The 16,973-nt window shown below is 40.9% G+C and overlaps 1 protein-coding gene across 2 annotated transcripts in view; it reads right to left on the minus strand.

The window, feature by feature from the left end:
* whrna (whirlin a) overlaps window positions 1–16,973 on the minus strand; it is a 145,510-nt gene that overhangs the window by 13,706 nt on the left and 114,831 nt on the right. For both annotated transcript variants that reach the window (XM_084034413.1, XM_084034412.1), the window contains exons 6-7: window positions 2,833–3,045; window positions 1,820–2,041 (exon numbers count right to left, since the gene is read on the minus strand). In XM_084034413.1, the coding sequence (XP_083890539.1) occupies window positions 1,820–2,041; window positions 2,833–3,045 (435 nt within the window). The remainder of the gene's footprint in view (window positions 1–1,819; window positions 2,042–2,832; window positions 3,046–16,973) is intronic.

The raw sequence follows: 16,973 nt of genomic DNA on the forward strand, positions 1-16,973 counted from the left end.
CACACACACACACACACACACACACACACACACACACACACACACACACACACACACACACACACGTAAATGCCACTTCTCTGAGGCAAAGAGAACAAATCTGACGCATCTGAAAGAGAGAGACTGGTTGGTGGAAAACCAGTCACCAGCTTTCGTTTTCTCCAATGTCAGCTCACACACACTATGTCTGTGTTCATCTCTGCAATCAGTCGGCTTCATCCACAACCAAACGCTTGATTGCTGACACATTTACCACATAACCAAACATTGGGTTTGAACATGTGAAAAACAGAGAGGGGCGATCGCAGCAGTTATCTGCCAGTTTAAAAAAAATCCTCATCAAATGAAGAAGTCATTGTATTAAAGCTGCATAGTTTATTTATTAAAGGTGTTACTTTGCTTTGCTGTAGTGAAGGTGCATTGAATAACACAGCTGAGCAACACTGGGGAGTGACTTCAGTATGTTATTACAGTACTGTGTATTATAACACTGAGCTTCAGTAGAAACACTAATAATTGATAGAACTATTTAATAAACACTACAATAATAATAAAACGTATGTAACACTTATCGACTGGAACACCGCGGCAGTTGTTGGGTCGAGTCACATAAAAGCTTATCATTTTTCATCTTCAAAATTTTCCTCGACAAAGTGCTTGAAAACAATGTTACGTCCCTCCCTATGATATGAACATGTTTTGGTCTGTCACTACTGTATAAGGAGGTGCAACGTTAGCACCGTCTGTTACTTCTGTGTGGAGTTTGTCCAGGGTGTCCCCTGCCTCCACCCAACTGAGATCAGCTCCAGCCCCCTTGGGACGGAGTGAGGACCGATAACGGGCGCTGCTGTAACTTTAACATCTTTGGCCTAGTAGACCAGATGTTAGCCAGATGTTATCCTGGACACCAGCAAGACAAACAGCGGGACTGCTTCTTCTAAATAATCTCAAAACACAAAATGTTCTCTTTGTAGCAGTGATGTCATCCACACACACAACAACCAGACTTCCTGTTCAGTCACGACACGGCTCATTAGGACTGTTGATCATGGGACTGTGGAGAGACACATCACTTTCTCTAAAAGCACCGCATTTATTTTCCAAATCCAGCCAGAGGAAGGGCAAACAAGAAAAAAGAAAAACACTGCAAACAAATTCACTGCAAAATCACCAGCCAAGGTTAGAGTATGTATGTGTGTGCTTGTTTAGTGCGTGTCCTGTACTGTATGTGTGGGTTTGTGTCGGAGAGCATTTATTACTCTGAGCAGCGACTCCTACCTCCATCATATCTATCAGCCAGAGCAGCCTCTCCTACACAGGGGTGAGAGGTGGGGGATGTTTTTGGGGTGAGGTTAGCGTGAAGGTGTTATTGAGGTGGAAGAAAAAGACAACTTATCAAATGTCTGCCGACTTTTCAATCTCAACAGGAAGGCATTGAAACGTGTCGACAAAGTCCACACCGGAGCAGGATCTTTGTTTTTTGTCTGTTATAATTCTTGGAAATATATCACACTCCCCTCTCCGCCGCTGTCTCCCTCCTCACACACACAGATGGTGAGGCAGACCAGAAAATCCATCCATCAAAATTGTTTGTACCAGGCTGAACTGTTTCTGCACTTTCAAACAGGGAAGAAAAACAGCAGCACTGGGAATGTAAATATAAAAAGGAGAAAAAGCTAGAGGGAGCGACCACTTTCTCCCCAAAATATCCAGATTTGGACACATTTTATATTTCTACGCACCCAAGACAATAAACTCAGGAGACACATTAAATCAAGATGAGACACATTTTTTCATCCAACTGATAAACGCAGCCTACCCGTGCAGAGCTGAGGGTGGTGTTGGTCATGAAGCTGGCTGACGATGAGGTCAGGGTGTCTGGGTACGACACCATGGACAGAGAGTCTGGGTGGAGGGCCGCGGCTCCAGCCGTCCCCTGTCGCGCTTTTAAAGCCTGAATCTCACGTCTCAGCACCAGCCCGTCAAAGTGCTCCAGATCCTGTGGGGTGACCAGACCCCGAACCTCTGACAGCAGAGAGAACTGAAGGGAGGAGGGTTCAGGGGGTGGGTTTGGAGATGGGGGGGGCAAAGACAGGAGGCAAAGCTATGATGTAACAGACATTGGATGGGTTACAGCAGCTAAGATTAAGCTAAGATCATGGTTCTCCTTCAATTGTGATGCACTGACACTGTACACCTTATCTTAAACTGAGCAGGTTTTTAAGCCCTTGTTTATCTGTTGGTTTAATCCTCTCCAAACCCAGATTAAGATCAGATCCAGATTGAGCCGACAGTTGCTCAGATGGTTGAACTTCAATAATATCTCTATTTTTCAGATGAAAGCATTGCGTTGAGGAAAACGTACCCCGACTGACTTTTCAGATGATTCTGAATTATAAATATTACTAAAGAAATTCATACCTAATCAGTTAATGCTCAGTATCAAACGTCCATCCTATAAGGGGTTGCACTGTAGCTCAACATACAGTTCAAGGCAGCTCTTCTGTGGGCGTATGATACAACAGTTTACTAGAGAAATATGAAGTAAAATGCCGTTCATTTAAAGTGTTTATTTTTTTTCTACAAGGTGAACTGTTGCAGTCTGCTGTGAGAAAATCAAAAGACCTTTAAGAGCCGGAGATGAAGAAAAACAAAACAGTACTGCGAGAATCGGCAAAAGCCAGGGCATGAATCTTAAAATGGCTCAGAAAACTTCAATTCAAACCTTGCAGCAATCTCACAGACATACGAGTACGAGAGTACAAAGACTCATGGAGAGAATTGATTCTCTTTTCATCTTCCCGTTCTCAAACAAGCCTCCTCGTCGCTCACCTTGGCGTGCGTGTTGAGCAGCTCGAACAGCGCCACCACTAGCTGCTCCACGCCGATGTGGCCGTCCCGGTACTCCTCCACGTAGTAGCCCATGGTCTGCCGCTCCGCCTCCGTCAGCAAGTGGCGCGCCTGCTCCTCCAGCATGGCCCGCGACTGGTTCACCAGGCTGGACAGGGTCACCTGTGAGCCTGCCACACCTTTATAAAAGCCAGGCTGGTGTAGACGGAGAGTAAAAGACAAGAGATGGAGAATACATTGTTCATTTTCATTGTTTTAAATTATTTTTCAAATGTATGTCTGGCCTTTTTATAATATATTAAAATATAATTATATGTATATAAAATACATAATGTATTTTTCCTTTTGTGGGTGATGGAGAGAGAAATGAAGGACGGTGAAGAAGAGAATCGAAGAGGTTAATGTCAGCAGCTGTAATGTAAGATTTTATAGAGATGGGGAGAGGATGATGGTTTAGAGAAGGATGAGGAGGGAATGAAGAAGAAGAGGTTGAGGGAGGAAAGGAGGAGTGAAAAATTAGAATAGAATGAGAACAACAAAAGAAGACAAGGAAGAGAGTGAGATGGAAGAGGGGTAAAGGACATTATCTCTGTATATTCTCTCTAATGTGATCTTCGGCACATTTTATTTATCTATATGTCTTGACTTTTGCAGCATGTTTCTTACATTTCTATTTCCCCTTAATATATTGATTGTATTTATTGCACTACACACCTCAGCCTATTCTGATCTGAAGAAATGGGAAGGTTGTAAAGAGGATTGGGAGACAGGGAGGGAAAGATGTGTACATTGACGGACAGGGACGCACATGTGAGGAAGGTGGAAAAAGAGTTTGATGGACAGGATGATGAGAGGAGGATGTGGAGGAAGAGGACAGGTGGATGTTAGCGTGGCTAAAACTGTGAGGATGACGGCAGCTGTTGAAGGAGGAGGAGACAACAGGAAGTGTGGGAGGAAGGAATGATGGATAGGGATGAAAGAGGGGGGGGGGGTGTAGAGAGACAACCGCAAAGACTCAGAGGTGACGGAGGAGCAGGAGGTCGGTCGGAGAGGAGACAAAGGCAGGAGAGCGATTAGGGCGGACAGAAAAAGAACTAGAACATTAATTACATCCACATACACCCAACTAACCATCAGTCTTTTCGTCCCAAATGTATAAATTATAATTCTTCCTTCTGTCCCACCGTCATCAATTATCATTAATGCTGTGTGGCAGTAACAGCACAGCTTGCAGCCGTGCAGAAGCTGTGCTGTTCACACGTGGGCGGCAGGTTTCTGGGCTTTTCTTTGCTTTTCCAGCTTCCATACCCGTCCCCGTTGTGCCAGCTGGCGTGTCTGCCAATCAGAAGGGCGACACTCTGGCACTTCAGAAACAGATGAGCTGCCGATATCACTTCTCTGCTTTATATCTGCTGCTTTCTCTACTAAGTTTTCTGCCCCCTATGCAGCTTTTTTTATTTTTTATTAATCAAAATGACACTTCAAAGTGACAGCTTCGGGGTCTGTGTCTGCCTGCGTTGGTACAAGACAGAAACAGGCGGAAGAAGGAGGCCCGGCATTGTGTCCCCCTCCTTATCCTTCACTCTTCACCTTCACCTCCTCCTCCTCCTCTGTATCATTACCAGTGGTCGTCCCTGTGTCCCGGTCCGAGCAGAGCACACCATCTCTTAATACTCAAGGTGAGCGCTGGTGTTGAATCTGAATCAACCCAGCGCTCCACGTGAAACTTTCTCGACAGCATCCTTGTCTCGGTTACTCAACACAAGGGCGCCGTGGAGTGAACCAATGGGACCACAGCAGTCAGGCTGTGTCTCGCTGTCCTATCAGAGGGCAGAAGGAGCTAATGAAATCGGTCATCCCTCGACTGGAGTGGAACACCCTGCAGTCTCTGGCTGATGAGGTCTGCTGGAGACGCTGATGCCCGAGGACGGAGAGAGGAAGCTTTTACTGGAAGACCACCATCTAACAGTTAATGGGTATTTGGTGACGCTGGTTGCTTGTTGGAGCTGATCCATCTCTGAGGTCATTCTCTGGCTGGGTTTCTAAAATGCCAGATAAGCCGATTGACCCTTTTATCGCAGTGACCAACAACCGACAACAACAACAACGGCCACTGTCAACATCCAATTGATAAAGAGCAAATCCCATAAAGCCGGATCTGGAAATGTCACACACCTTATCGCTGTTTAGGATGTTTCCATTTAACAGAGAATAGGAAAAAAAAAAAAAAGCAAATAAAAAAGAAGGAATAATCTGATTATGTAGTCGTCACAGCTCCACTATTCTGACAATATCAGAATATCTCATCTGATGAGTCATGTGAAGGTTTCCTGGTAGCAGCTCTCTGATTGCCGTTCTAAACTAATGCAGCGGTATTAAGTAAAGACAGCCAATGTTAAAAACTTAAAATAGTGGAGCAAGTGTTATATCTACTATTTTACTTATCTGGTTTACTTTTGGCATTTAGAAATTGCACCTTGCTGTTAACCTGTTTTCATTCATAACAATAATTGACATTCTGTTTACATATCCAGCACTGTCGTTGACATTTGTTTATTTCACCTTATAGATAACCTCTCGTTTATATTTTGTCTATTTGCACTCTATATATTTTCACTTTGTATTGCAAACCAAAACTATTCCTCTTGGGATGAAAAATGTCTGTCTGACCGTCAACACCACCAAAAGATAAACAGCTTCCTGAGTGTGCAAATTGTATTTGAAATGTGAGAGACTACCGTGAATCTGGACATGCAAATCAATTAAGTGCAGGAGGAGGATAGAGGGCTTTTGAGCGTTAATGTAAGCTACAGTGAAGTAAGTTGACCTGCAGGACGGAGGGACAGAGAGAGAGGACCAGAGAAGGACCCACCAACACAGAGAAGAACGACGGTCCCTCCCCTCCAGAGCTTTCAACCGCATCTCATAGCCTTGATCAGCGGATTAAGTTTGCTCCGTTGTCATGGAGACGGCTCAGTTGTCAGCTACCACTCAATGGACCAAAAAAAAAAAGCCAAAAGATAAACTCACTCAACTCTCAACAGTTTATATAATTGCGTCAATATAATTTGGATTATCTGTTCTGTAATTGATTTAAAATACCGACGTTTGGTCAGTGGCCCTGAGCTTCAAACTAAACGTCCTTGCTCTAATATTACAGATGTGACATTGAGCTGTGATGAGCCATCCACAGTATGAAGCAAGCATCCTCCGGTTGGTGCTCAAGGTGAAAAAACAATCAAATAGATAATTGCCCAAATAGATAATAAAAAGCAAAGGGGTGATGCTAGTCTATACAAGGGTGCTTAGAGTGGTGATTTGTTGTAAAGATATTATTGTCATGGAAACATTTTAAACTTTCCAGCCACCAGCGAGCGCTTTTCTGACAGAGACACACATAACTGATGATGCAACAAAAAGTCAACTTTACTTGTAGTTACGCACGGGACACAAACAGTGGTCTTCTGGATAAAAGTCCTGTGTTTGTTTGAGCCATCCATCTCCCTCCTGACTGCCCTGTGTGGACCATCATGCTGTTAGTACTAAATAAGTTGCTCTGAATGTCGGTATCAGACACCGAGGGGTTAATGACTGAGTGGAAGAGACCAAGAAAAACAAGTCAAATGCGACACACTCCTAGTTTAGTGTGCGTGTCTTCCTACCACCTTACCACGGTTAAAACACCAGACTAGAAGTGAAGATTTCCTCGATTTCTCACATCCCTGCACTCTGTCTGTGTTTGCAAACAGCATTGACGGATTACTTTAAGGACTTTTCTCTGAAAAATAAGGATGAGGAAAATCACTGAAAAGGGTAGGAAAGGAAAGATTGCCATGCCAACGCTAAGAAAATCAATGGTACATGATGAGGCCCAGATTGTGTCTGACCTCATAGGGCAGATTTTGGTATTAAAAATGGAGGCCTTCAGAGAGAACAAGTGTACCTCTGCCATTTTGTAATATTGAATCATTAGGAACGCCCAATATATTAGCTTCTCAATTCCATCACCGATTCCCAGCTGACAGAACTTCAAGGTCAGTATGTAAACTTTATGAAGGTCTCTGCAAAGCCAGGAAGTTATGATAACAGACATATTTATTATTATTATCATTATTATTATTATTATTATTATTACTGGCACAGTGAAGTTGACTCATGTATTACCTTGGGTGAGCGTGTCCTGATTTAATCACATTACAAGCTGTAATGTTCTTCCGTCTCATGGGGAAAAGTCCATCATTGTAACAATTCTCATTCTGAACACACCGCCAAGTAGTGAAATCAACCCGGCTCTTTTCACGATTCAGGACTGCTAATCAACTTCCAACAAAGGGAGAGATAGCGGTCGCCTATCGCTGCAAAAGCATCTTTAAACTCTGTTGTGCGTTAACCTTTTAAGTTTTTGTGTGTGATGACGAGGGCCACACTGGCTAAACTCTTTAATGCATCAGAAAATGAATTATCTGCCTACATCATATATTATATTATACATCACATATTTTATAGCAATACTTTGTGAATGCTGGCACGTATAAACTCTCTGCCTAAATGCCTTTACTTTGTCTCATTACTGAGAATTGGGTGACGATGGACTGTCATTTTTAAAACGTGAAACCCTGGTTTAGAGGACAGGCTGGATTTACAGCATGAAACCAGAAAACACATGACCTCATGGTTATTGGACATTGATTCCAACCCAATGCATCTCCAATGCTAATGATTATAACATAACATGACTTGATGCTATGTTATAGACATGAGCCAGACTTCCATAAACTTGTAATGATTTTTGTGAGAAATTGTCACACTTAGCATATGACAAACCTGCTGCTCAGGGACGTTACCAAGATACCCGAGTTAACCAACATCTCAATACTTTTACAGGTTCTATAAACACTCATCAGACTTACTGTCAAGGAAATTAGAAAATATTTAAATTGTTCAGACTGTTGGGTGCAGACATATTTCAGCTGCAGGTTATAGATTGTGGCTGCAGTCGTGTTGGACCGTTCAATGTGGCTCGGTGAAGAAGAGGGACGGGATCTGTTGGTTTGAAATCACACTCTTAGAAGCATCACTGAAATACTATCAGCATATGGCTGGAAGACTTGAAATCTGGATATCTATAATATTAATATTATGTAACATGCTGCCAGCCAAATGCTCTCACTGGTCTCTCAACAAAAAAACAGCTCAAACACATTGCATTTAATGTTGTATGTATACACTGACGAACACTGTGTCAACAATCTGCATATGAAGATAAAATATAGCTTTAAAATTGTAGAAAAATGTCTTTATAAATCTCAAAAACTGAAATGTTCGCTTAGTAAACAAGCTTTGAATTCTGAACAGTTATCTCCTATCATTATCCATTAACGTTCAATGACAATTATTTGCCAGAGAAAATAAAAAATCTGAAAATGTAAATTATTCTGTGTGAAATATTGCAGGTTGGAGGCCGATCCCAGAGGGCTTCCCTGTCTGTTTTGATTATCTTAATTTGCAAGTGTTTAATAAGGAAGAAAGTCGAGTAACAGTATGTCACAACAGGAAGACCCTAATGCCATGTTAGATAGACAGAACCTTCCAGATGCAGTTTGGAGTAAAACAGGCAAATTAATCTTTTCGTTTTTGTGTAACGGCAACATGTAGTCATCCCAACACATCATATACATGTGGTTAACATGAGTACAAATAAAAACACTTGCTTAGCTTTAGGCAACAAAACCACTAAGTGAGATTTAGGTAAAACATGTCTGGGCTTAAAATAACTACACAAACTAAGTAAAAAACACTTCACAAACATAATTTAACTTCAAAATGCTAGTCTCAAACACCTGCCTCATTTTCAAAGTCCTGCTTGTTTGACTCGTCCATTTCTCCTTCCCACCCACCTTGTGTCTTTAAAGTACTTCATCACACTCCTGAAACATGTTCTCTGAACATCTAGCAATGACCCGGATGATTTCACATTGTAATTAGTTAAAAACCTGGTGCATCTCATCCAGATGCTAAAGGGAACCCTGCGCGTCGGTATCGGGGGCGTGACAAAGTGTCGGTATTTGACCTCCTGGGAAAGAGAACGGGCTGGGAAACAGAGCAAAGGCAGATGCAAAGAACAGTGGGCTTTGGTGTGAAGTATAATCATTACAAGTGTAAACAAGAAACGCCCTAAACCCTATCTCAGTGTGTTTATCATTCCAGGGGGCAGTGAATTGTATTTAGCTGTTATTCACAAAATGTCTTTCTGCTTTATTTCAACCTCAACCTTACTTTTCTTTGCAAGCAGGGGGTGTGAGCCAACTTTTTCTTGGTCGCTGCCCATGTTGTTTTGGAACTCCATCATGTATTGTGTATTCTGGTGGATTTTATTTGTGTGAGTGTATAAAATAGAATACCTTGCTACTGAAAAACAGAAGCAACCTGAGCATTCCATTTGTCTTGTTTGCCAGATAGCTTTACGAAGTATCCGTTTTTTTAAATTGAGGGATACGTCTTGTTTAAAGCAGAACATCTTAAGGTTCAGCTCACTGGCATTTAGTTTTGAGTAGCATCAGTTGTTGAATTTAAGTAGTTTATCTTTGAATGCCTTCAGGTCGCAGCAAGAAGATTTATCACAGTGTGATAGTGTATGTGCTCTACTAACAAACATTTATGTGCTTACCAGCCTCGACAACCTTGTGGTATTGTTTTCACCTTGTGAGTCTGTGTGTGAGTGTTTCTATGTTTGTGGACAGATTTTAGCAGCCATCCCATGATGAAGCTTTACAAGCGTGTAATTGAGATCCAAATTGAGTTTGATGATGGGTGGGGTTCGTACAAGGGGGTTAGGAAGTGGGGAAGGGCCGGGGCCATTGGCCCTTTATGCCCGTGTCCTGAATTGGTGTCACAGCTGGTGTGTTCCCATTAGTCAGTACCTCTGATCCATTACCGACATGAAGTGACAGCCAATTTAACTGCAGCAATGGACATCATTTCTGATTGGCTCTCAAGAGTCTTGCCTGGCACGACGTGAGCAAAACCACTTGTACTTTTATATAAAGGAAAAAGGAAGTCAAAAGATATCCTTGTTTCACATTTGCAATATCTGGGAATTCATATCGACTCACAGCTGTCCTTTAAAAACACATGAACCAGGTGAACTTTAGGTTCATCTGAGACCAGCTACCCTGAGAAGCAGCAAAACTGTACAACATGGACACAACCTCAAGTTACCATCATTGTAACATCATCCAGAAGTACAATCCCCCTGACTGTTGACAGCTTTGTGTTTCTTGCTGATGCCAGTTTAGTGTTCAAAGTGATCAATGATACTGACTACTCCCCATTAAAACAGTTAATGAAGGCACTCAGATAATGGTGGGACAGCTAGGAAGACCAAAAAAGGTGACCTATTGACCTACAGAGTTTTGCAGATCAGTTTTCTTTAATAAAGCAAATAACATTTGGAGTTCTGTGCCAGGTCGTATTCCAGAGACTGATTTAAAAATGGCTAAAATCTACCCAATCATGTAACGCTCACACATGAATACAAAAACTTGGCATGTCTTAATGTTGTGAAATTTTGTGTTTTTTGTTGTGCTGCCTTAATGTCATTGTAATGTTGTACTATGCCTAGATTTGGCCAACACATACCCATACCATACCCCACAAACTAGTGGAGATGGCATTGGAGCGGCATCATCCTCCGAGCAACATCAAAGACCTCATCATGGATTAGTATGATGAGTTAGGCAGCAACCCATTAGAGCTTTTATGGATGACTTAACAATAAGAACATCATCAGTCCCAGGAAGTAGATGGATCCTCTAGGGCTAACGGCTTATCACCCGGGCTTGAATGTAGTTCAAGCTGACAAAATCCAGCTAATTGGTACCAAAGAGAGCGACTGTGATTATCTGGTTCTATTTCTTTCTAGGAGGTACCCACATCCCATCAGTCAGAAAAAATACTGCAAAAATCCTCAGAAAAACTGACTGCACTCTGAAGAAGCTGCTTCCACCAGTACAACAAACTGGAAGGATATCTTACAGCTGTTGATAAATCAGGCCTACTGGGCAAATTCAAAGCCTGGATGTCATCCTATCCAAGATAATGTGGCCATTGCTGCTGTATGTATTCCTACTGTCCACTGTGGAGGGATTTGAGAGGATAGGCTGTCCCCTTAGACAGTGTTGGGGTTGCAAGGGAGCCTATGCAGTCGCCATCTACAGCAGCAGTAATAGGCTAACACTGTTAGTGAGGAGTTAACAGTTTCCTGAGTGAGGGATTGCTGCAATACAGAGAATCCAGTGATTCAAAAGTCTCCCAGGCTGGCGTTGAGATGAGGACTGGGAGGCAGTAGAAGAGGCAAAATCACAGCTGAGTACAGAGTGCTGGTGGGATGCAAGGCAACCGGTCGAGCAGGATTAGGCAGCATTCCAACAACCCCCTACACCAAAGCCAAGGGCAAAGATAGTTGGGAACTGGTCCTAAAGTGAGAGATGGGGTAGAGGAGCTGCATGCAAGACATTTGGTACGGTTTTGGCAAGTAATGGATTGGAAGATCTCATGGTCAGATTTAAGGAAGGTGGAACCCTTATGCATCAAATTCTTGATCCAGTCTGTGTACAATATAGACATCGATGTGCACAGGAAACCTCTTTGCCGCTGCCCTACCCTTGCTTGGACCATACCCATCTTCGAACTCTACCTTCACTTTGACTACAACAACAGACTTTCCTGAATGTATCTTATGCATTTGTCACACCATCAGGGTAAACAACAAAGTACTCAAAACAGTAGGTCTCCATGGCGACACACACACAGCCTCACAAAGCGAAAACAATCCTGGCACTGCTGTCACGGCTGGTCATTAGTAAATTAGGTTTGATGGCCAAAAGCAATATTTACCCGTTATTTGTTCTAATACATTTTGCTGTCTCTCAAACAACATTCATTTGCTCTAGATCAGGATCTAAGTGGGGTCTGAGCTGAATTCATGATTGAAAATTGCTTTGTGACCTATTCTTAATTAATTAGCTTATCAGTCTGGCTTGGCCTTTGGGCTTCAATTACAGGATGGAGGGAGTGGATGGGGTTTAGACAGATGATGTGACTGCTGTGGTGCACTGAATCTACAGGCACCAGCCGAGGGAACAATGGCAGGAGGATGCAGAAATTTATAAGATGAACACAGATCTCTTTGCTTGTTTAAGCAACACAATCAGCGCCAGATCAAAAGAGATTAATATTTATACTGAGGAAGTGTTGACACAGTGTGAGGTTAGCAGTGGGGGTCGGCTCTCTGGCTCACATGGATGAGCAGCAGGACTGTGAATTATCACCTCTCCCCCAGCTGCCTGAATCCCCCCCCACACACAGAGAGTCTCACAGCACAATTGAATCCAGTCATAGACCAGCACCGACATACACTTTAGTTGTCTTATTGGCTTATTCTGAGCTGGTACACTTCACTGAAATAAGAAATGCATTTGTTCTATTTCACAACATTTCTTGCACCTTCATGTCTTCAAAGAGCACTTGGTGTTCTTCAGATTCATGCAGCTGCTGTATCATAAACTAAGGGTATTTTCAGGTGCTTTTGTATTAAAGCACCTTAAAATACACTTCATACAAAACATGCAAATGACCAAAAGTATATGGACAAAATATGCTGTAGTACTAATATTTACCTTCATTGGGAACAAAGGAGCTCAAAACACAGCCCCAAAAGTACAGCGTCTTAATATATTTGCCCTTGGTGTTTCATCAGAAATTAAATGAATACAAGCTGAATTGACAGATACTATGCTTCTTCAAGACTGTGGTTGTGGTTCGATCAGATTTGATTGACAGCAATGTCGTCCTTGCAACACAAGAACGTTCCGATTCAGGTTTTTTTTAACCTATGTTTTATTTTGCCAGGAAAGTCCTATTGAGATACAATATCTGTTCTTTGCTGCCATCCTGGTCCAGATGGAAGTACAAGCAGTGGCACATAAAAAAACACATGAAATACATAAAGTAGAGATGCACCAATAAAGTATGATATCGGTCAAATCCTGACTTAAATCGGAGACAGCAGGCTGATCTTGTATTGGATACCATTATTTTAGTTAAAAAGTGATATTCAGCACATTGTGTTTTGTTTTTCTTAGTTTTTTTTAAAGTCAAGCCTGATATTGCCTTACACATAAAAGAAAGATCGAGGCATACAGCTTATTAATTAAACACTGGTATCGGATTGTTACTGGCCGAGGTATCGGTATCAGGTCTGAAAAAGTCAGATTGGTTTATCCCCAACAATAGAGACAAGCAAGGAAAAATAATAAAAGAAGTGAGCCATACAGGTCAAACCATCAATATCCAGAGTACATTCCACCTAAGTCAATTATTATTTATAACAGCAACATGATTCCCTCATGACAGTTTCTAAAAGACCTTTAAAGTTTTTTTTTTGAGAAGGGACTACTTCAAGGTAATGATATTTTACAGCTCAGTCCATTCTCAGGATGCATAAAAAGAGAATGCAGTTTAACCAAGCTCTAAGTGCACCCAGGGGACATTTAAAATAATTTGATTTGTAGATCTATTGCTATAGTTGCTGGTATTAAAGGATAAAATGCTGGAGATATAAGTAGGTAGTTTGCATAAGAATGTTTTGGCAAAAATACCACCATATGCATTTTTCTCATCTGGATGCAGCCTGCAGTTTTACAAAATAGGATTCAGAGTGCTTTTTTAGTAGGAAGGAAGTTGCATGCATGTAATTCATTTCACCATAGCCTCACGCTTTGCACAATTTTCTTTCTGGCCTCATTAGGAAATTTTCATTGTAATTCAAAAAAGCACAGTTTTGGCCTCATTGTTTTCAATAGATTATCAAAAAATGCACATTAAAAGTAAACTTAGTAAGTAGTCACATGCCTACGTATTTGTAGGAAGTGCCTCTTTACATATTCCTTCTAATGTCAGATAGTGGGATCAGTCTTAGTGCGAGAATGAGTGAAGGTCATGTATTTGGTCTTTTTTAAATTAATGTTCAGTTTAAATATTACAATGAAAGCTTCAGTGACGGCCTATTATTATCATACAATAAGTGTTTTAATTGCAATTTACAGGAGTTTCAAATACTATACATATACCTCAGAGGCTCAGATTAAAAACAGAAGCAATAGACTTCTGCAATATTTGCAATAATATCTGCAGCTACAGTAGTTTTAAAAAGGAAGGCTCTATATTGAGGAAATGAGATAACTTGAGTACAGGACATGCAACATGGGACAGGCTCAGAGTGTTTTGTTTGCAGAATGTACCTCCGTGTTATTGGATGCAAAGATGGAACCAGCAGAAATAAAATGACGACAAAAAGTGTCGGCAATATTAGTTCTACCTCTGATAATGCTGTGATTTACTTCGAGAAGATCAGGAAGACTGGTTGGTTTATTTATCATGGTAAAGGAGCATTCACATTTTGAGTTTTTTAATGAATGTATATTTATTTATTCATTTATGTATAATGTAATACAATGTATAATGTCTCTAAAGTATCATTATAGAGTCCAATTCCAAGTGTTATTTATTTCTTTGCTCTGGCCCAGGCCACATCTCTTTGTTTAATAAGAGGTAATAGATTCAGTAAAGGGCTGTTTTCATCACTGAGCCTATATACAGTATATATATGTTGCATGTTTGTCACATATAACCATTAAAAGCATATAAAGCCGCTCATACACAAATGCATGCAACGCACACTTCCAAGTGCTTAGGATCAGAAGATCAAAAGACCCCATCAGACAACATGCATTTCATCAAGGTCAGTCTATAGGACGCGGGTTGAAAATGGATGCACAGCATGGTTCAAACAGCATGACACGAGGCCAACAATATACACCTTGTAATAATAGCCAGGATCAAAAATAACTCCAATGACCATGAGGAGTGCCTGTACTGTAGATGCACAGCAGAGGACAGGAGCAAGTAGAACCTGCTGCTTTAAAGATATTGACGTGCTACACATGGAGAGGAGGAGGACTGGACACCGCTATGTTACTGACAAACCTCTACTACACAGATTCACTGGTTCTGCCTTGGTGTTAGTTCACAGATGTGATGTTATGTGGATTACCCCAACCATCAAGCCACCTTGAATTTCCCTCGGGATCAATAAAGTATCTATCTATCTACTCTATTTTACAATTAACTACTTTTGAAACTACAGTATGAATGAAAATGTAGTTATCAATTCAGAAAAGATACAATCTGCAGTATTGGGTTTAGACGACAACAAAGCTTGTGGTGCTGATAAAATAACTGCTGAGCATCTAAAATATGCTAGCAGGAAACGTATTACTCTGCTTGCTATATGTATGACAGGATTCTTAGGCCATGGGTCTCTGCCTGATGCCATTTTACCAGTACTATTAGTGCCGGTTCTTAAGGACAAAGCTGGACAATTATAGGCCCATAGCTTTAGCCAGCATTGTTTCCAAAATCTTGGAGAAAATCCTCCTCAGCAGGTTGGAAAAGTATATTCTTACCACAGATAACCAATTCGGTTTTAAACGTAAAGATGGTACTGATATGTGTATACCGGTATTTGCCTTAAAGGAAATTTTAGACCGTTATAATAGCTTGAATTCCACTATCTTTACGTGTTTTATAGATGCTTCCAAGGCATTTGATCGTGTGAATCATCAGAAACTGTTCCTTAAGCTGCATCATAGAGGAGTGCCTAAAGTCATTATTACAATCTTAGTCTACTGGTACGCTCATCAGTCTATGCAGGTGAAATGGGGGGATTCTGTGTCAGAACCTTTCTATGTTGGTAATGGTGTACGCCAAGGTGGAATCCTATCTCCTTTTCTTTTTAATGTGTATATGGACGAATTGTCACAGCAGTTGAACGCATGCAATACAGGATGTGTGATTGGCAATAGTCTCATTAATCACCTTATGTATGCAGATGATTTAGTCATATTTTGCTCATATAGTGCTGGCTTACAACAACTTTTGAAGGTTTGTTCCCAATACAGTGTGGAGTTTGATATTCGATATAACGCAAATAAAAGCAATATTATGATTGTCAGAAGCAAAGAAGACAAGAAATTGGTATTTCCTGATTTCTTTTTATCTGGTACTGCTCTTAAAGTGTGTGATGATGTGAAGTATTTAGGCCACCATTTTGTTAATGATTTGTCAGATGATAAAGACATCAACAGACAATGCCGTAAGATGTATGGTCAAGCCAATATGCTTGCACGTAAATTTAACATGTGTTCAACTGCTGTAAAGGTCGCGCTATTTAGAGCATTCTGTACCCCGCTATATACTGCCCATTTGTGGCGTGCTTACAGAAAAAGCAATATGAAAAAACTAACTGTGGCTTATAATGACGGAATGCGGATGCTTCTCAGAATACCGAGATGGTCTAGTGCTAGTCAAATGTTTGTAAATGTTGGTGTGCCTACCTGTAATGCTTTAATTAGGAATTTGATGTATCGTTTTATGTGTAGGCTGACGGCATCTGAAAACTGTATTATTCAGGCATTGGTCAAGCCTGGGCTCAGCTCTGTCAGGTTCTCATCCACACTCTGGAGACATTGGAGGGCATGTTTGTATACCGCAAGTGTTGTATGCTGATCTCTCATTTTATGTGTTGTGTTATATTGTTGTTTTTATATTGAGTCTATTTTTATTGTACTATGGATCTTCATGTGTCCGGAATAAAATCATATATATATATATATATATATATATATGTTGTTGATTGTTTTTGATTACATTTAAAAGATATGGTGAACAATGTTGTAACTTACCAACTAGTTTAAAAAGTGATCAACATTATCTTTGGCAGGACATAATTTAATATTTTTGCGAAGAAAGAAAAAAACAGTTTTCTTTCAAAACCTTGAGTCCAATTTAATGTTTGTGGCAAATTTTAAAAAAAATGTGTGGAGGGACAGAACTGAAAGCATAACGCCTCTGACCACTGCTATGATAATTGTCTGATAACAGTTGAGCAACATTTTCAAAACTATGCCGTCTGGAATATTGGACCCAGTGGCCTCAGATAATTTAAAGAGCTGCTTCAGGCAATCATAACCTTTTCTGGCTGCAGTATAAATATCTCTTTAAAA

This window comes from Eutrigla gurnardus, assembly GCF_963514095.1.
Source record: "Eutrigla gurnardus genome assembly, chromosome: 19".
NCBI classification, from domain to species: Eukaryota; Metazoa; Chordata; class Actinopteri; order Perciformes; family Triglidae; genus Eutrigla; species Eutrigla gurnardus.